The sequence below is a fragment of the Mustelus asterias genome, chromosome 13 (genome assembly GCF_964213995.1).
Source record: "Mustelus asterias chromosome 13, sMusAst1.hap1.1, whole genome shotgun sequence".
Lineage (NCBI taxonomy): Eukaryota > Metazoa > Chordata > Chondrichthyes > Carcharhiniformes > Triakidae > Mustelus > Mustelus asterias.
The window spans coordinates 14,995,332-15,016,621 of record NC_135813.1 but is presented as its reverse complement, the minus strand read 5'-3'; the positions used below and the strand labels follow the sequence as shown (position 1 = coordinate 15,016,621).

At 41.2% G+C, this 21,290-nt stretch overlaps 1 protein-coding gene across 2 annotated transcripts in view; it reads right to left on the bottom strand.

The window, feature by feature from the left end:
* Nucleotides 1-2,315: 2,315 nt before the first annotated feature.
* traf1 (TNF receptor-associated factor 1) overlaps nucleotides 2,316-21,290 on the bottom strand; it is a 40,906-nt gene continuing 21,931 nt past the window's right edge. Inside the window, exons 6-11 of one of the 2 annotated variants that reach the window (XM_078226382.1) lie at nucleotides 20,301-20,378; nucleotides 18,077-18,145; nucleotides 13,465-13,989; nucleotides 12,627-12,804; nucleotides 11,050-11,198; nucleotides 2,316-9,075 (exon numbers count right to left, since the gene is read on the bottom strand). In XM_078226382.1, coding sequence (XP_078082508.1) covers nucleotides 8,857-9,075; nucleotides 11,050-11,198; nucleotides 12,627-12,804; nucleotides 13,465-13,989; nucleotides 18,077-18,145; nucleotides 20,301-20,378 — 1,218 coding nt within the window. In that variant the 3' untranslated portion in view covers nucleotides 2,316-8,856. The remainder of the gene's footprint in view (nucleotides 9,076-11,049; nucleotides 11,199-12,626; nucleotides 12,805-13,464; nucleotides 13,990-18,076; nucleotides 18,146-20,300; nucleotides 20,379-21,290) is intronic. The other variant, XM_078226383.1, reaches the window with a different exon arrangement.

The following is a 21,290-nucleotide window of genomic DNA, read 5'->3' as shown; positions in this document are numbered from 1 at the left end:
ATTAGCAGAAAGATTAATTGTTGACCCCATGACCCACTCAGATTACTTTACAGACAAGGTCATGTCTCATACCAAGTTTGGGCTTACGTATCGCAGTAACTCCTTTAGCCTGAGCACGAGAAAAAAAGTACAAATGCAGAATACAGTATATGCTGGAAATCTGAAATGAAAGTAGAAAATGTTGCAAGTATTCAGCAGGTCAGGCAGCATCTAATCGTGGTATTTTCACTGGATTAAAATCCAGAGACCCAGGGTAATGCTCTGGGGATCCAGATACAAATTCCACCATGGCAAATAATAAAAACTGGAATTAAAAGTTTAATGATGACCATGAAACCATTGTTGATTGTCATAAAAATTCATCTGGTTCACTCATGTCCTGTAGAGAAGGAAATCTGCTGTCCTTTCCTGGTCTGGCCAACATGTACTCCACTTGGAGTACTGTGCTCAGTTCTGGTCGCCTCATTACAGGAAGGGATGTGGAAGCCATAGAAAGGATGCAGAGGAGATTTACAAGGATGTTGCCTGGGTTGGGGAGCATGCCTCATGAGGATAGGTTGAGTGACCTCGGCCTTTTCTCCTTGGAGAGACGAAGGATGAGGGGTGACCTGATAGAGGTGTATAAGATGTTGAGAGGTATTGATCGAGTGGACAGTCAGAGGCTTTTTCCTAGGGCTGAAATGGTTGCCACAAAAGGACACAGGTTTAAGGTGCTGGGGAGTAGGTACAGAGGAGATGTCAGGGGTAAGTTTTTCACTCAGAGGGTGGTGGGTGCGTGGAATGGGTTGCCAGCAACAGTGGTGGAGGCGGATTCAATAGGGTCTTTTAAGAGACTTTTAGATAAGTACATGGAACTTAGTAGGATAGAGGGTTATAGGTAAGCCTAGTAATCACTAAGTTGGGACAAGTTCGGCACAACTTTGTGGGCTGAAGGACCTGTATTGTGCTGTAGTTTTTCTATGTGACTCCAGAGCCACAACAATGTGGTTGACTCTTACAATGCCCTCTGAAAAAGCCTAACAAGCTACTCTGTTCAAGGGCAATTAGGGATGGCAACAAATACTGGCCCAGCCAGCAATGCCCGCAACCAATGAATAAAAAACATGAATTTAATGTGGCAAAAAATAAAGTATCTGCAATGTCCATAATTAGATCATTGTAAATCTTTCGATCACTTTAAAAATTGGATAGGTAACACTCCAGAAAATCCCCACTAATTGGTGAAAGATCATATTTCCATCAACTCGAATGAGGATTACGTCAGCTGCTTTATTACACTGAATGATGGGAGAGGTGGGACGTTCCACATTGAGAGGGTTGGCTTATGAGGAGAGACTGAGTAGACTGGGACTATCCTCATTGGAATTCAGAAGAATGAGGGGAAATCTTATAGAAACATATAGGATTATGAAGGGTATAGCTAAGATAGAAGCAGGGAAGTTGTTTCCACTGGCAGGTGAAACTAGAACTAGGGGGCATGGCCTCAAAATAAGGGGGGAGCAGATTTAGGACTGAGTTGAGGAGGAACTTCTTCACACAAAGGGTTGTGAATCTGTGGAATTCCCTGCCCAGCGAAGCAGTTGAGGCTACCTCATTGAATGTTTTTAAGGCAAGGATAGACCCAATTTTGAACAGTAAAGGAATTAAAGGTTATGGTGAGCGGGTGGGTAAGTGGAGCTGAGTCCACGAAAAGATCAGCCATGATCTTATTGAATGGCGGAGCAGGCCCGAGGAACCAGATGGCCTACTCCTGCTCCTAGTTCTTTTGTTCACATGCATGCTGGTGACACCCAGCCCTACCTCATGGCCACTTCTCTCAAACCCTACACTGTCTCCAAGTTGTCACACTCTTGGCCTGACACTATACTGGATGAGCAGAAAATTCTAAAATATTGATGAAACCAGAGCCATGTCTTTGGTCTTACCATAAACTCTGTTTTCTCACCACCAACTCCACCTCTTCCTCTGGTAACTGCTGGAGGTTGAACCGGATGTTCTCAACATTGGTGATGGATTTGCCCCCAAGGGAAGTGATCTACCTACTTCAACCTCCATAACATTACCCGACTGCACCTTTGTTTTAGTTCAAACTATTTGTCATGTGGTTTACTATCGCCTGATGTGGCTCGGTATCAAATTTTGTTTAATAATACTCCTATGGGACACCTTAGGACAGTTTATGTTAATGCAGCAAAATATAAATAATTGGAATAATAAATAATGTATGAATTTGGAAGCAATAAGATGAGCACACTTTGCAACTCCGGACCTTGATTAACATATGAAAATGAAGTAACACTGGAGTTATTAAATGTATATATTGCTTTAATATTTCCAATCAGTTGCTTAGACCAAGTACAATTGGCCAAAGACATCCCATCATTCAAATACATTAGCGTATCAAGGAGCAGCTTGAATAGTCAAAGAATGGCCACTTTAGCAAGAGGACAACCTGTGCTCATGGATTAGCTCAAGTCACTTTCCTCAGGGAGAGGTGATGAGGGTAAGAAAAATAACTGGGGAAGGCCATGGAAAAGGGCAAGGGCATACATCAGAACTCTGCACTATTTCAGTTACTTTTCACCATATTTATTTTAATGCTAAAGCAATATTACAGTGACTATAACAATTCATCCATCGTTTGTACATGTACAAAAAATATTTCAAATAAATCCTGAAGACATTAAATCATCTCATATAAACCAGCATCAAAAGTTGAAAAGCATTCATTTCCAATAGAAGTTGAGTATTTACAAAATTACTTATTTTTCCAAAAATGCTTTTAATTTATCTGACACCTTTATTGTATAAAAACATTCAAAGTTGTTTCACAGAAACATAAGATAAAATCAACAAAAAGCAAAGGTAGCTAAGAACTTGGTCAAAGAGAATCATCTTAAACAAGGAGTGACAGAGGTTTATGGAGGGAATTTCAGATCTTCAGGTCTGGACAGCTGAAACTGCAGCTAGCAATGCCAGAATGGAGAGTGAGAAATGCATGAGAACAGAGCTGAAGGAATGCATTGCTCTTGGAAGGCAGTTGGGTTGGTAAAGATTAGAGAAAGACGTGGAGAATACATGAAGGGAATTGAACACTAGGGCAAGAAATTTAGATCTGAGCTGCTGAAAGGGGTTGGAAGCTTATGTAGGTGAGAGAGCAGAGGTGTGCAGTAAAGGATCCGGAAACAAAGTTGTGGTGAACTGAAATTGTGCCACATACAGAATATGAGGCTGGCCATGTGAGCATTTTAATAGTCAAGTTTGAAGGGACTGGCAGCAGATTTTCTGTGGCAGGGGCTGAGACAGGCAATGTTCGAGAGCTGGAACTATGGTAGGTCGTTTTTGAGATGGGGGAAAATGGAGTTGAAAGCAAAACTTGGGAACAAATAAGATGCGAGGTTGTGCACAGTTGGGTGAAATCTGAGACACTGGCTTACGGGAGATGGAGAGGCATGCAGTCTGACATGGACAGTGAAGCAGTTGAGAGAAAGATGCTGGAGAGACAGAGCTGTGTATTGTCCGTGTACACAAGGAATTTGATATGTAGTTTGGACAAAGTCATTGAGGGGCAGCACGTAGATAAGATGTAGGAAGACCAAGGATAGATACTTGGTCAACCCCTGAGGTAATGCACTGCGGTGGGAAGGGAAACCAATGAAGGAAATTCTTTGTATATGATTGGATAGGTGAAGCTGCAATCAGCTGAGGGTAGATTCATTCAGTTGACAATGGAGCAGAAGTGTTAAACAAGCAGAATGTGGTCAGCCAGATTCAATACCTGCATACCGGTCAGGAGGGATTCTGTACTCTGGTCACAGTCAATAGGATGTACCGTTACTGAACTAATAATCTAGAGATTGTGATTTCCCACCATGGCAACATGAGAATTAGAATATTAAAAATAATCTTCAAACAAGAGTAAAATTGGCAATAAAGTTATCAGGCTGTTGTAAAAATTCAACTGATTCACTAATGTTCTTTAGGGAAATAAACCTGCCATCTGGCCTGTATGGGACTTGTAAGCCACACCAACTTAGATGATTCTTAACTTCCTTCTGAAGTGGGGCCTAGCAGATCTGTTAACTATCAACTGGACAGTTATGTTAAACTACTGTCCTGAAACTCCATCTAAACAAAATTGGAGCACACGCACCACACAGACTGCAGCAATTCAAGATGGCAGCCCATCAACAAAGGGCAACAAAATGTCAGCCTTGCAAGTCTCACCTGCATTCCTGGAAATTAAATTGTTTTTTGCTTTTTTGCGCATTAGTTCTACAATACACACACTCCAAAATATTCTAAAAGGCAGATCTCTAATCAGCATAAAATTTAACATCGGATAGATTAATCTTGTGGAAATTCAGGAAACTACTTTATTAGCATAACATAAACTTGGCTGTGTTAAGCACTTAGTGCTCAAAATCTACTCCACCTAGACCTCGAGTAGAATTTTTCACTTTAGATTATGTATTTAATAGTCGCTAAATATACTCCTATGCATAAATGCTGTGCATTTCCTTAAATGCACACTAGAGGTCCCTCTTACAGTACATTGACAAGAATGTATAATGGTATTCGGCATCAATAAAGAGCATTACCTAATTACAGGAACTTTCCTTAAAGAACCCGGAGTTAAGTTTAGGACTGATGTCTATCTAGTACATATATATCTACGATGTAGAGCAAAAGGATTGCTGGGAGTGGCTGAATGGCCAAACAGCCACTTTGTCATGCCTAGTAATCTGAGTTTTCAGCCTGGATACAAGTTAAAAGACTTTCATCTTTTGCAGTAGGGATAAGAAACTTAGGTTGCATCAGCTCTTCGACAATATAAACCCCACAAGGTGAAGTTTGTTGGGGAAGTAATTATGCACATTCATTTGTGCAGACGTCTATGAGGATTCAGGGTTCCTATATGCAAAAATTATAGATATCTTAATAAAAGGAAGATGCCATTTTATGCCGTCCAAAAATAAAATTCACACAGAATTAATTAAACAGTTCTGAATTAAATATCTTGATTTCTTGTGCAATTTTTGTGGAGTCGTGAAATTCTAGTCTCAACATCAATCGACAAGTCATTGAACTACATCTCAAACAGCAGTGCACTGGTATAGCTGGCCTTAATCTCACAGGTAGACATCAAACAAATATAGTTACCGCTGTTTGCTATACTGAATCTCAAGGTGGTATGTTTTATAGAAACTATGTACACAATAATATTGAAGACTGGTAACCTTAATTGATTGATGGGTTTCATGCAGCAGTGCTATAAACACAAAAAGAGGTGCTGGGCTTAAAATATGTGTCTTTACTCACACAATCAAACTGGTAAGTAGAGTGGAGGTACAGATCAGCGATAATCTAAATAAATGATGGAGTAAGTTTGCAGAGCTGAATGGCTAACTCCTGTCTCTATGTTCCTATGTAAACTACACATTTAGATTCAGTACATTGCCCATCCTGAACCTCGTGGAGGTAGCGGCAGCCAGGACACACAAAAAAACCAGAAACATTTAAAGATCCAACTTGAATTGAATTATTAGCTTGAGAATGAATAAGATTTCTGGGCAGTTATAGCTGACCTAACCTGGCCCACCACCTGATTCTTTTTCACTGTGCTGTTAGGCAAGCCAATTATACTCGGTCGTCAGCCTACATGGCATACAACTTAAAATTATAGTTGGTACTGACTAAGAGAGTCCTGTTCTGTGGGTGGAACAGGCTCGTTCAACTGTTATTCCGGTAAACAAAACTCAAATAAGTGCCACTAATAAATTTCCAACAAGCTACCACAGAATTGCAAGGCTATCACAATATTACAATGAAACATTTCTCAGTTAAACAGAATGTCTAGCAATGTTAAGAGCTAAACATTTATCATACACAAAATCAAATCAATGAACTACAAAACTCACACTTGCACAAATTTCCTAACCACAAACCTTAAGCCACAATTATTATTTTTTAATTATTCATTTATGGAATGTGGGCATCGCTGACTAGGCCCAGTATTTATTTCCATCCTCAGCTGCCCGCGAGAAAGTGGTGGTGAGCTGCCTTCTTGAACCGCTGCAATCCCGGTGGTGTAGGTACACCTACACAGCTGTTCGGGAGGAAATTCCAGGATTTTGGCCTAGTGAAGGAACGGCGATATATTTTCAAAATCAGGATGGTGACTAACCTTGGGAGTGGGGGTGATGTCCATGTGGTGGTATTCCCGTGTGCCTGCTGCCCTTGCTCTAGACAGTAACGGTCGTGGGTTTGTAAGGTGCTGTCCAAGGTCAAAGTTCATCAACATTACAAGTCACTTTAACTGTCACAATGTAATCCCAAACTCTGACCTTTGTTGAACAAATTTCTGAAGTTTCTCCCTCACAATTAATGTATATTAAAAAAAAGTTACTTCCACCAATAGTCAATCCACAATTAATACTAGTGTTATACAGAAAGCAAATGGTAAAGGCAACTGGGAAACTGGTAACAAATTGTGAGAGTGGGTGGAATTAAAGAAATGGAAGTACAGGAAATACAACAAAAATGGATTATCATTCGTCACACAGAAGAACCCAACTCATATATAGTGAGAGAAACATGAAATGATCTTCATTAAGGAAGACTAGTTTTTAAATAACTTCTTTCTAAAGTTGTTATGTACACATGGCTAACATTGATATCTATATGTTTGGTGCAGTTTTGGACTCATCTGCAGAAGGATCTATTCTTGTCGGAGGGGTGCAACAAAGGTTCACTAGATTGATTCCGGGATGAGAGAACTTTCTTATGAGGGGAGATCGCCTAGAATCGTCTTATATTCTCTGACCTTTAGAAGAATGAGAGTTGATCTCATTGAAACAGATAACTTGTTTAGAAGGCTTGAAAGCTGAGAACCTGCTTCTCTTGGCTCGAGAGCTGGCAGTCATTAACTCAGGTTAAGAATTAGAACATTTCAGATGGAGATGAGGAGAAATGTCTTCATCAGGGGGTTGGGAATCTTTTGAATTCTCTACTCTAGTAGAGGGTACACGCTCAGTCATCGAGTATATTCAGGATCGAGATTTATACATCTTTGGGCAAGAAGGGAAACGAGTGATGTGGGAAAGTGGGGGCTGGGGGTTAAGTGGAGAAGAGTTAGGAAATGATCTTACTGAATGGTGGAGCAAGCTTGAGAGGTCACATGGCTAGTCCTACTCCTATTTCTTTTGTTCTTTCAATTCTATTGTGTTAGATTTGACATTTCTTTTACAATGCCCTGAACTCAAGAACTCAATCACAATGATATATTGTTTTGTGAACTTGTGCTCACCAAGACCCATAGCAAAGCAGTGAACAATTCTAAGACACCAACGAATTGAAACCAACTCTGACTGGAGTGAAAAGTAAAACAAAAACAACCTTTGGAACAACTTCTCCTGATTAAAATAGAAATATTGGCCAGATTAATGGGGTAGTCATGCAAGTGTCACTAAATCAAGGTTGATATTTGCCTTAAATTTCACTCATTTTAAAATTTACCTTAGTTTCCTTCCTGCAATAAATGGACATTTCTTTCAAGCATTCTTTCCAGAATGACATTTCGACCCTTCAGCCTTTTTCTGAATTTATGCTAATAATCACAGTAAACTGATAAACCAGGCATAGTAGCAGACAATGTGCACCCACTGATGGGCAAACTAGCGGTCAGCCAGTGCTCGAGGACAAATTAAAAAATGCCTTCCGGATCCCAATGATCCTCACATTCAAAACACGTGAAACAGGCTTTCCTTTCCAGCACTGCTGAAAATGAAGAGTTATAGATGTATGATTCTGAATCAATTATCTTGATTTCTCATCTCCAAAATGGAAGGAAATATTTACATATTAGGCTACACTATTGAGAAGTTGCATATAAAATCAGGATAAAGTACAGAGTTCACTTTGAACAGAGATATCTTTTTGAGATATTGTCCAATATTTGATTCTTTTTCCATAAATAAAGTTTTTATTCATTCATTCATGGGATGTGGGCATCACTGGCTCGGCCAGCATTTGTTGCCCACTCCTAATTGCCCTTGGGAAGGTGGTGGTGAGCTGCCTTGAACTGATGCACCCACTGTGCTTTTAGGGAGGGATTTCGACCCGGTGAAGGAATGGCAATATAGTTCCAAGTCAGGAAGGTGTGTGACTTGGAGGGGAGGTTCCAGTTGGTGGTGTTCCCATGTGTCTGCTGCCCTTGTCCTTCCAGATAGTAGTGGTTATGGGCTTGGAACATGCTGTCTATGGAGCCTTGGTGAGTTCCTGCAGTGCATCTTGTAGATGGTACGCAATGCTGCCTCTGTGCGCTGGTCGTGGAGGAAGTGAATGTTGTGGGTGAGGTGTCAATCAGTCGGGCTGCTTTGTCCTGGATGTTGTTGAGCTTCTCAAATGTTGTTGGAGCTGCAATCATGGAGGCAAGTGGAGGGTGTTCCATCATACTCCTGACTCCTGCCTTGCAGATGGTGGACAGGTTTTGGGGAGTCACTCACTGCAGGATTCCTAGCTTCTGATCTGCTCTTGTAGCTATAATATTTAAACGGCTAATCCAGTTCAGTTTTTGGTCAATTGTAACTCCCTGGATGCCGATAGTGGGGATTCAGCAATGAATGTCAAGGGGTTATGGTTAGATTCTCTCTTGTTGGAGATGGTCGTTGCCTCGCACTTGTGTGCAAAAATATTACTTGCCGCTTGTCAGCCCAAGCCTGCGTATTGTCCAGATCTTGAGTGCGTGGAACTTGACATCATTTCATTGAATTATTTTCAAGGAGTATAAAATAAAACAGTGTAAAGCAGTAATAATGCACACAAATTTTTACAAACTTTCACCCCACGTCCCAGTTAAGTGGTAGCATCTATAATGCATTTAATGAACAAGGTGTCATCTTTCACATAGAGAGGTTTCTGCAAGTCAAGTTTGGACAATGGGCAAAACACAGGGCAGCCACTGGCAATATTCATCTCATTCACTGGCCTTTGAAATGAGGAGGAAGAAACATCTGGACGAAAGGCATCAATTACATGTTCCCGGTTGTTCTGGTCCAGAAGCATGAAGGTGACCTTAGGAGGGTAAAAATCAAATTAAATATGTTACTGACAACTTTTGAAAAGCGTTTTGAAATATCAGCAACAAATCTGACAAACATCACCATTACAGAACTGAACTTGCAGGTGGAATAGATTTAGAAATCATTTTAAATCAACTTGAATTGAGGATTATGGATGATAGGGAGCTGACTACACATCGCCCATTCTACATCAACATTTACTTTCCAGAATCCAGTTTTCAACAAAAAGATAAATATTCTACTCTGCTCAATCCACATACAACTACATTTGCAGGACAAAAGATATCTTATTTTAATTTTGTACAAATATATGATTACTCCATGGGAAGTGAAGAGGGACACAGATTAATCTCCATCAAGTGTTTATCTTAAATAAATTTTGTTGATTCAACTGGAATTACTTATCATCTTCAATTCATGATCTTAAGTATTGAAGCAGCTACCACTAAGGTGTGGCTGCAGTAACATCTGCTCTTCTTCCTGCACACAGGTGACTGGGTGGCTGAGAGTTTCCACTCCATGGGGATCTTCAAAGTTTCATCAAAACTGCTCTCTGCTTCTCCATTCTCTGCTACAACTGACAATGACATTGTGCCCATCCCTACCTTTCCCAAAGTTGCTTCATTGAGACTGGCAAATTCCTCTAGGAAGTCGTAAGTGTGACCAACTAGTCATGAATGGGATTCAATGTCTTTTCAGAGCCCAGAGCTGTAGTGTTGTAACTACTAGTTGGTCGAGCACAGAGAGCATTATTAGCGACGGTTGAACACAATATCAAGTAGACTTTTCACTCGCCAAGAATTTTCATAAAGGTTGGATCCCTTTAGGAGTCTAACAATTAATTCGCTATTGAACAATTTTTATGATGGAATGTGGTATCCGTTTTAAATATTCATGTCTTCTGTGAGAACAGAATGACAATAGCAAGTACGCAAGGCCCACGGCAATGACCTTTTCCAAACTACATCATTAAACTGAGGCTTCCCAAAAACATGACCACCATGTAAACAAATCATTGGTTGTAATATCAACGTGTCCCCCAGTGACTGGGATGGGAGGGGCAATGGAAATGGAACACTGGCTGTTTCACTAAACCATTGTCTATATCCAATGGGAGATTACCAAAGCGATGGCCTGAAGGAATCCACTCTAGACTTTTGCAAAAGTAACTGGATAATATCTTCACACCATTTAATTAAATGAAAACCAACTGCATCATTCTGATACTAAATAATTCTGCAATTTCACTGTTCAAAATACCCGGCATTAGAAGGGTAGGGTACAACATAAGTGTTCCAGGATTGCGGAAAATAAATTACAAAAACACTGGACGATCCATTTGCAAAACATTGGTCAGAGTCTTGGGGAAGCCTCCCCATGCTGCCTCTTTTTGGGAAGACTCACTGCATCTTGTTCCATTAAGGCACCTTTGACAGGCCTTGCCCTGGGACTCAAGACCCTGGGAGTGGAAGCCCCACCTGCTGAGAGCTGCCAGCCAATCAGGGGCTGGCAGGTCAATTGAATTGCAGAACCACTGGGGAGGCTGTGGGTTACGTCACCCATCCATCCAAGGCCAAGGATCATCACTGGATCACTGGCCACAGGTAAGTGATGGCAGGGGTGTAGGGGATGAAGCTCAAGGTCCAGCAGCAAGGGTGGGGTTTAGCTCTCAACAGTGTCCCCTGCCTTCCCTAATATGTGGTGCATCGATCAGGCACTGAGTGCCTTTGGGAAATCATCGCCTACTTAAGGGCCTCAATTGGCAGGTTACAGGCAGGAAGCTGGCCAGGACCCCACCTGCCACCATCCCACTTGCTCAAATGCTACCCCTGCCGCTGAACCCACTCAGGGCTGGGCACAAGCTTCCACCCATCATCTCTGTAAATTCCTCCAATGATGCAGGTGATTGTGAAACATGATTACAAGGTGTTAGAAATATAAAATTTCAGCTGAACATTCTACATACCTTTTGCTTAAATGGCCAATGTAGCAAGGCATCGTATTCACCCCTCATAACAACAAAGAACAACGAGAGATGAGTTCCTCGTCCTGATCCATCTCCATTTAAATAAATTCTCGAACACACCTTATACCCATATTTGCTGGTGTAGAATGCTGGGGAAAATAGAACCGACAATGAGAGAATGTCATGTTACACCATTAAAACTGCTAATGGCAGAATGAATAAAAGATTCATAGGAAACTTTGTACTAAAAATACAATTTACTTCAGGTTCACTGCTGTCACCATCAGTGTTTTTGTTGTCAGGACAAGTACACCATTGCTGTATAAATGAATATCCTTTACAAAGGAATATACAAGACCAAACCAATAAAATTATCACAGAGTAACTCTCTCACTTTCTGTAGTGCATTGAAAATTTTAATTACATTGGGGAAAACAAATGTCAGCAATATAGGTGCAGTGTACTTGTTCCTACAAATAAATGTCTGAATTGAGAAAAGCAGAAGGGTAGGCATAGTCTCAGTATCACAAGGAAGGCATGGTAGAAAGGAAATGTCAGGTAATTGAGTCTAACAGTTTCAATCAAAGGCTGCTGGTGGAGTTGCCATGAGAACATTTCAAATCCCCTCATCGACTTTCTGGAAATAGGTAACATCCCAATGAATTGGAAAAATAACAAACACGACCCTCATCTTCAGATAACAGGCAAAGGGTGAACCTTCAACGTTACTTGGGCCATACCTCAACTGTGAGAAAATTGCTCAAGACAAGGATAGAATCATAGAATGATTACAGCACAGGACAATGATCCCTTTGGAAACAATGATGCCATTAGAAAAAGCTGGCATGGTTCAAAGGGGCTTAACTTATCCAACAATTTCCTAGATTTTGTTGAGGTGATGGGAGACCTGATTGATAACCATGAGATATTAAGTGCTACCAATCTAGATTTTAAGAAATCAACTGACACTTTCTCCATAAAAACTGATCCACAAGATACAAGTGCATGGGAAAGCATTACACTGCATTGGTAAACTGGATGACCCACGTACAAACTGACTGCCACAATACTTTTACATTTCATAGAACCATCATAGAAAAGAATCCCTACAGTACAGAAGGAGGCCATTTGGCCCATTGAGCCTGCACTGACAACAATCCCACACAGGCCCTATCCCTGTAACCCTGTGTATTTACCCTGCTAATCCCCCCTGACACTAAGAGGCAATTTAGCATGGCCAATCCACCTGGCCTGCATAGCTTTGGACTGTGGGAGGAAACCGGAGCACTCGGAGGAAACCCATGCAGACACAGGGAGAACATACGAACTCCACACAGACAGTCATCCAAGGCCAGAATTGAACCCGGGTCCCTGGTGCTGTGAGGCAGCAGTGCTAACCATTGTGCCACCATGCCGCCAACGTTAAAGAAAGGTAAGCTTGTATACCACAGATTGAGATATGAAAGATGTGTATTAATATTGTAAAGTCATTTCATACACAATTGTAAGCAGAGGATACCATATCATCACTTCAAGGCCGGAACAATTATTTTACTTAAAAAGAGTAAAAAGCGTACCAGGAGAGGAGAGGCTTGTAATTCGCCCCGAAATGGCTTCCTGGCGCTTTCTACTGACGTCGGTAATTTTCCACATCAATAATCCCTCATAAGAGATCTGCTCTAAAGCAAGCATTTGCAAACGGAATTCATTGATGATCACATCTTTCAAAGCAAGGAGATGCTGCTGATCTGTAACCTAGAAATAGACCAAAGTGTCAGACAAAATGCAAAATTTATCTACAACGCATTCTCACATAAAAGATTAAATATCACAATTGCCTTCAAACTGTTACTGTAATGAATTGCCTCCAGTTGTGATAACTGTGTTACACTCTACTGATGTTATGTTTATGAGCCCTGTATTGCTGAGACTGGAGGTCTTGTGGTGCAGTGGGTAATGTTTGTCCGGGACAGAAGCTCTGTGTTTGAGTTCCACCCTAGGGCTCGATTACTAAGGAAGAAGGCACATTCCTAATGTGGTCAAACAGGTTGAGTGTCAACTTGTGAATCCTCCCAACACATTCCAATGGCAGGCAGTAAGAGTGGGAGAGATTCCAGGTTTAAGAAACTGCATTTTAAATTTCTAACATCAGTCACAAATGCTTATGTGGCCTGTTACAGGAGTACAGATCAAAGAACAAATTTGTAAGTAAATAAATGTAGTCACAAGTTGTGACACATTTCCATACACTTGGTTAGAACAGAAGATCCTGAAACCAGCATCAAGTTTAGGATGTTTACTGAACAAAAGATGAGGAACAATGTTTCAAAAGGTTTCAGCTTTTCATAAAATGATTAAGTATTTCCCTGCATACAAGAAAAATACACAAGCACATAGAAAAGTTGACTCCATTACCTTACGCTCCAAAGCTTTAATGGCATCCTGGTCAATCTTGCTTTGCCTCTCAAATGCAACCAGAGTGGTTTGGGTTTTTTCCACTTCTCTGTTTAAAACAGTCACAATATTTTCAAATGTCTGAATTTTCCGCTCAAGAGCGTCAACTCGACTTTGACACTCTGCCAATGTCTGAGCAGAATATGGTGCTGTCTGCAAATCTGAAATTCCACTAGAACAGCAAGCTCCTTCAAAATGATCAGTTTCTAAGTCACCATTTGATTCCACAGCAACCTGGGTGTGCAAAGAGGCTAAAGAACCTTCGGAGAACAAAGACAACACATTCTTCTCGAGCTGCTGGACTTTGGACTGTAATTCAGCAAGCAGGGACGGGAGGGCAACTGCTGACGCATCATCACTATCACCATTAGCAATGCTGGAACTTTGCGGGAAGCTGGCTTTCAAAGTATTGGCAAACTGAAGTATCAATGCAAGATGTGCACCAACTGAAGAGTTTTCATGATCTTTGAGACGTTCTTTGCCACCCTGTTTTTAAAAAGGTATATGAATTAAAATAGGCTGAAAATTACAATTTAATAAGGAAATATTTAAAGTAGCTCACAAGAAGTTACATTTTAGATAGCACTCCTAATGCTAAATCATCTCAGAATAATTCATCAAAGGGACAGGTGTACACTGAGCAGGAAGCAACACATTTAAGGGGGATCAAAAAAACCGAGACACAAAAGCTTTTTTAGTAAGCAAGGTAAGACTGAGCTAGACAAATTGGAATTCTGTTTCAAAATCAGAGGGTAGAGGCATAGTAAAAACCAACATTTAGGGCCTGGTTTTGTGGTTAGTGGTGAAGGAAGACACTTGCCGTTCACCTCAAAGATGCCCAAGAGGTTTTAGCACTGATTTCCTCTTTTCGAATATGGAATGCAGTGGTTCAAAAGGACAGCTCACCACCACCTTCTCAAGGGCAATTAGGGATGGGTAATAAATGCTGGCCCAGCCGGCAACACCCACATCCCATGAATGAACAAATAAAAACATTTAAATATTACTTCCTTTAAAAGGGGACGTGTGAACAGAACAAGCAGCAGGCAAGGCATCGTAGCTGTGAGGGACAGCTCGGTGGATAGGATATTAGGATGTAGATAGGCTGGAAAATTGGGCGGGGATCCTGGATTCAGGATTCAATCCTGGACCGGGGAGCGGCGCGGGCTTGGAGGGCCGAAGGGCCTGTTCCTGTGCTGTATTGTTCTTTGTTGTTGTTCAAGGCTGATCAACTAATCACATCAAATAATCCTCATTAGCAGCAAAGCAGAAAGTAAAAAAAACAACTTTCTGTACAATGATTTAAAGTTGTTAAATAAAGATTGGAACATACTGTAACAATTCTAACAAACAAAAGCTTTAAAAATATTTTTATTAGAAACTGAAACAATTAATTTTGAAGGAATGAGGTTCCACACTTTAAATTCATTTTTCAGGGCCAGAAATGCTATTAAATAGCAGCTATGATTTACTACATTATTTAAGATTCATTTCACTGGTTTGAACAAGATTTTAGCTTCCATCAGTCTTTAGTGTGATTAGTGGGTAATTACCCCAAGTTCACATCTTAAAAGCGATTTCTACAATCATTCCATCGGCAACGGATGCAATAGCATATCCTGAGGCGCAGGGTATCACAGACAGCAACTTCCAGATCCTCCTCCTCCTCCTCCTCCTCCACCACCACCACCGGGAACATTCTCTCTGAACCTACCCTGTCTAAACCTGATAGAATTTTATAAGTTTCTGAGATTCCCTCTCACTCGTCTAAACTCCAGTGATAGAATTCTAACCGACTTAGTCTCTCCTCATATGACAGACCTGCCATCCCAGTAATCAACCTGGTAAACCTTCGCTATACTCCCTCTATAGCAAGGACAGTCTTCCTCAGATAAGGACACCAAAACTGCACACAATACTCCAGGTGTGGCCTCACCAACGCCCTATACAATTGCAGCAAAACATCCCCATCCCTATACTTAAATCCTCTCACTATGAAGCCCAACATACCATTTGCCTTCTTTACTGCCTGCTGTACCTGCGCGCTAACTTTGAGTGACTGATGCATGAGGACTCCAAGGTTTCACTGAGTATCCACCTTTCTCAATTTACACCTATTCAAGTAATAGTCTGTCTTCCTATTATTGCTATCAAAGTGGATAACCTCACATTTATCCATGTTATACTGCATCTGCCATGACATGCTCACACACTCAGCTTGTCCAAATCACACTGAAGCATCTCTGCATCCTCCTCACAGTTCACCCTCCCACCCAACTTTGTATTATCTGCAAATTTGGAGATAATACATTCAGTTCCCTCTTCCAAATCATTAATATATAACGTGAACAGTTGGGGTTCTAGCACAGATCCCTGCGGAACACCACTAGTCACTGACTGTAGTCAGAAAAAGACCCATTTATGCCAACTTTTTGCTTCCTATCTATCTCAAGACATTACCTGCAATCCCACGTGCTTTAACTTTACATTGTAGCCTGTTACGCGAGACCTTGTCGAAAGCCCTCTGAAACTCTTAATAAACCACATCCACTGGTTCTCCTTGGTCAACTCTACGAGTCACATCCTCAAAGAATTCCAATAGATTCATCAGGCATGTAAATCCATGCTGACTTTGTCTGTTTATACCATTGCCTTCCAAATGCCGAGTTATGAAATCCTTGATAATAGACGTTAGCAACTTCCCCAGTACCAACGTTAGGCTCACAGGTCTATAGTTCCCTGCTCTCTCCTTTTTGAATAGCAGGCTTACAATAGCTACCCTCCAATCCGTAGGAACCAGTTCAGAGTCCAAAGAATTTTGGAAAATAACCACCAATGGATCTATTATCTCCAGGACCACTTCCTCAAGTACTCTGGGATGAAGATTATCGGGACCTGGAGATTTATCCACCTTATGGCTGATCCGATTGTGGCCGCAACACTACTTTCCTGTCTACCTCCATACCCTTAGATTCTTGACTAATAAAAAGGAATCAATCTACTTCTGCCTTAAGATATTCAATGATTTTCCAGATAGCAGTAGAGGCACAAGTTCCATGGACTCACAATCTTGAGAAAAATATTCTCATCTCCATCTTAAATGCGAGACCTCTTATTTGTGAACTCTGTCCTGGAATTCTGGTTTCCACCACAAGGGGAAACATCCTTGCAGCAAGTCCTTTCAGGATCTTGCAGGTTTCAAAAAGATTACAGGAGCGATTCTCCTAGCTCACTGCGCTCCTTTAGCAGTGCAGCGGGCCAGGAGACTCAAACTGAGGCCGTTTAGTGGGCTTCCAGCTGGGCATCATGGCCTCCGCAAGTCTCCAGTCGCCGGATTTCCGGCCAGAAATCGGCATGGACCTGTATAATTTATTTAAATTAGAATTTCCATGTCATTAGCATGCCCGGGATTGAAGTGTCCAGGCCTGCTAGTGCCCCCCTCCACTTGCAGGGAGCTGGCGGCCCAACATTGCTGGAGCGAAGGGGGGCCATCGAGGCCCTCCAGGAGGTCGGGGGTAAGGGGAATTCCCCCTGGCCACTGCCAGCTTGGCAATGACAGCCTGGCCCCCAGCTCTGTGCAAGGGGCAAAATGGCAATGCTCAAGGGGGCACCTGGCATCAGGCAGTGCCAAGAGGGTGGGTATCCTGCTGCCATTCTGTACTCAGCAGTGACAGAAGGTGGACAGCAATCAGGGCATCGGCACATGCTCGGGGGGGGGGGGGCAGGTCAGCGATCGGGCGGGAGGCCGGCAGTGCGGGCCGCTGCGCATGCGGCGATCTTGGCATTGACAGATCGCGCATGCGCAGTGGCCCGCTCAGCGCTATGTTGCCGACCTCTTCAGCAGGAATAGGCTCTGCCCACAGCTTTTTAATGGGATTCACGCTAGTGCACTCTGCAGTGTCGGAGATCCATATTTCAAATCCCACTGAAAAAAACAACTCCAGTTTTAATGTGAATTTGACACTTAGAGTGGCACCAATATATAATGCTCATTTGGAAAGCTGATGCTGACATGATAGGCTGAATGGCCTCCTTCTGTGCCAAAACAATTCTGGTCTTTTAAGTAGAACATCTGACCAGATCCACGCTGTGGGAAGGTCAGAAACTGGAAGAAGACCCAGTTAAAAGAATAACTCTAATAACTGAAACTTCTGCTTTCAAGTTTACAGAAATTTTGAAAGTGATAGTTCAAATTACTGGCTGACTCATTTGTCATTCTGCAATTCCTTATTACAGTGTAGTATAAATTTCTCATTTAATTTATCTGCAAAGGTTCTGATCTCAGTTCCTGACTCAGGTCTGCATCCAAATCACAGTCAGACATTCATTTCAGAAATGTATTATTATACTAAAAAGATAAACATTTAAAAAAACAACCAAACAAAATTGAGAATATCGCTTTCAAACCTCGTGCAACGCTAGGCAGGATAATCAAATGTATCATTTATTTTGTGTAGTTTTGTTTTAGTCTGAAATCCCAGGTCGGGAGAAGAGGAAAAAGTTTACAAAAAGAAGATGGATTACTATAATTTCAACGAAAGATTAAAGCTTTTTTTAAAACAAAAAGCCTTACCCTGAAATTGCATCCTAATTCTACAAAACGACAGCTATCACGTGTTTGGTTTCCTCCGGGACAGCGAGACTGTAAAGCAAGTAATCCACAGCAACAAGTTATGTGAATGCCAGTTTTAAAATAATAAATGAAAAACAGTCCTTCTCATTGTAAATTAAGAAAAAAAGTTGAGGTTTCTAGGAACTGACCTCCACACTTGGGGGTAATCACGGTTGCAACATTTACAGAGCTAGTCAATGGAACCTAAAATGTTACTGCTTAGTTCACCAATTCTACTAACTGTTTGAAAGGAAGAATGACTCACTTTAGACCCATGCTATCTTTTCAGTAAAATTAGCAAATGGAAACTGCGGAAATATCTAGTCAACTCAACAGGCTAACTTATTACAAGCAGCGCCAACGCAGTGAATAATGACATCAGCAGAGTGCTATTTATTTATTTTTATACTAATTTTCCCTCTGCTGAAACGTATTCTTGGAATGATCCAATACAACTAATTAATGGCTAAGGAAGAGAAATTTGTTTGCATAGTGATGTTACACAGACTCTTGATTATCCAAGGGTGCTGTGGACTGCTACTTGCTTCTCATTTAGCGATGATAAAAAGAATGCTTTAATTGGCCTCAGTGCAAACTAACTTTGGTGAAGGGGCAAGTCTGTCAGGATTTCCTGCTTTCTTGTGAAGGAGAGGAGAGGATAGGGCATGGCTCTTATACCCACACCTCAGAATCACAATCTAGGTCTAAGAATGACCAGTGCGAGGGCAACCAGTTACTATGGGAACATAATCCATCCTTAATCACAATGTTCAGAGACAATGATTGAAAATTGGTTGACTGAGTGGCGGAGGAAATGTGATTTCAAGAAAATAACTAGCCCTCCTGTTCCCAATTATAACTTGTACTATTGATGTGTGAAAAGATTTTCCATAAAGCATGGTATTAGCCACCAGACTGTTCACAATCATGGCATCCTATTTGACCCTGAGCTGAGCTTCCAATCCCAGATCACCTCCATGACCAAGACTACCTACTTCCATCGCCACAACCCCGTCCATCTCTGCTTCTCTTCAGCTTATCTTCCACTGAAACCCTCATCCATGCCTTTGTTTCCTCAGAGTCAAAAATTCCAATGCTGTCCAGGATGCTCCCTCATCTTGAACCCTTCATAGGTTTGAGCTCATCCAAAGCTTGGCTGCTGCACCTAATCCTGTCCTGTTCACCCATTCTCTCTTTGCCTTCCCCATCTCCTGTGCTCAATTTTAAAATTCTCATCCTTGTTTGCAAATCCCTCTCTGGCTCTGTGTCTAAAATGATTTCCAGCCCTCCAACCATCCAAGAACCAGCATTTCTCCAATCCTGGGCTCTTGCATATCCCCGATTTTAATTGGTCCATCTGAATTCTCTCCAAACTGCTCCGTCTCTCCATCTTTTAAGATGCTCCTTAAAACCGACCTTTTGGTCACCTGCCCTCACATCTATTTAAATGCCTCAGTGTCAAATTCTGTTTAATAACACTGCTGTGAAGTATGTTGGAAAATCCTACTATGTTAAAGGCACTATTAGTGCAAGTTGTTGTAATCTAAGGTGCTATCTTTGGTGAAGTTGGTATCCCTTGTGACAGCTCTAACCATTAAAGAAGCCAGAACATTGTAATCTGTCTTGTTCTTAATTGTAGGTTCTCTTACCATAGTGATTATGTAGCCTATAAATTATAACACATTTACATAATGTTTAGTTTGCATGCTAATCCTGCTGAATCTGTAATACATTCAGAAAAGCAAATACTCGGAATTATAATTCAATGGCTATTAGCCACGCTTCACTTTGGAGCATCTGAGTGTTTTCGCGGGAGAAATTTGTTCAGTGGGCAGTAGGTACCTTTGACAAATGCAAAGCAAGTAGCAACCCACAGCACTGCCTACTCTTGGATAATCAACAGCGTCTGTGTAGCACCACTATACAAACAAATTTCTCTTCCTTAGTCATTAATTAGCTGTATTGGATCGTTCCAGGAATAAGTTTCAGCAGAGGGAAAATTAGTATAAAAATAAATAAATAGCGCCCTGCTGATGTCATTATTCTCCATCCAAAACCACAGAGTAGGACCTGAGGCCTTCCTGGACTGTATGGCTCAGTACAATATCTGGTAAATACAAAAACAATAAATCACAGGAGGAAAATATTAAATTGTTCTTAACTGTTCAATTAACCAAGGTCTCACCTTTTCTTTGTTGGCTGATTCAATTTTAAACGTTTTCTTCTCTTTAACAGGAATTTCCTCACAGACATGCTTGTTCTGCTAAACATAATAAACAAAACGAATGTTAAACACGTTCCAACATTTAACTGATTAAGCCATAGTGAAACCTTGATAAAATATTCCACTATTAAAGAAAGGAAACTTAAGTTTTATTTATTTTGGAAAAAAGTATTTTTTCTAAAGATATGTTGGATGCTGCTGGAAGAAACTAATAAATATTTAGTGAGATCTTTTAATGGGAGATAATATTAAAGTTGAGATGATTCCACATCAGATCCACTGGAACATGTATACTTGGCTGCTACAAATAACTTGCTTTCGTTAATTGCTAGTGTCTGTAGTATATATTTAAGAGCAATAATAAATATTGGTCATGCTATGGCTTGATTGTTATATATATTTTAAAAATAACAAAAGAAGATGCAATGCAAAATTGCATTAGAGGTATTTAACTAGTCCTTTGATACAAATGTTCACCGGTTCATATGCAGCCTAATGCTTGCAGAGAGCAGATGGGCCAAAAGGCCAGTTTCTACAGTAGACTTTACATAACTTTAGAGAAGTAAACATCTAACATTTTGAACCATTGGGCGCCACGCTAGCACAGTGGTTAGCACTGCTGCTTCACAGCGCCAGGGACCCGGGTTCGATTCCTGGCTTGGGTCACTGTCTGTGTGGAGTTTGCACATTCTCCCCGTGTCTGTGTGGGTTTCCTCCGGGTGTTCCACTGTCCTCCCACATTCTGAAAGACGTGCTGGTTAGGTGAATTGACCCAAACAAGCACCGGACTGTGGCAACTAGGGGAATTTCACAATAACCTCATTGCTGTGTTAATGTAAGCCTTACTTGTGACTAATAAATAAACTTTAACTGTTACACTAGGAATTTATTTGGTCACTCTCCCATCTGGTTATCCCTCAACTCATCAGTCTTTCTATCTCACTTGAACAG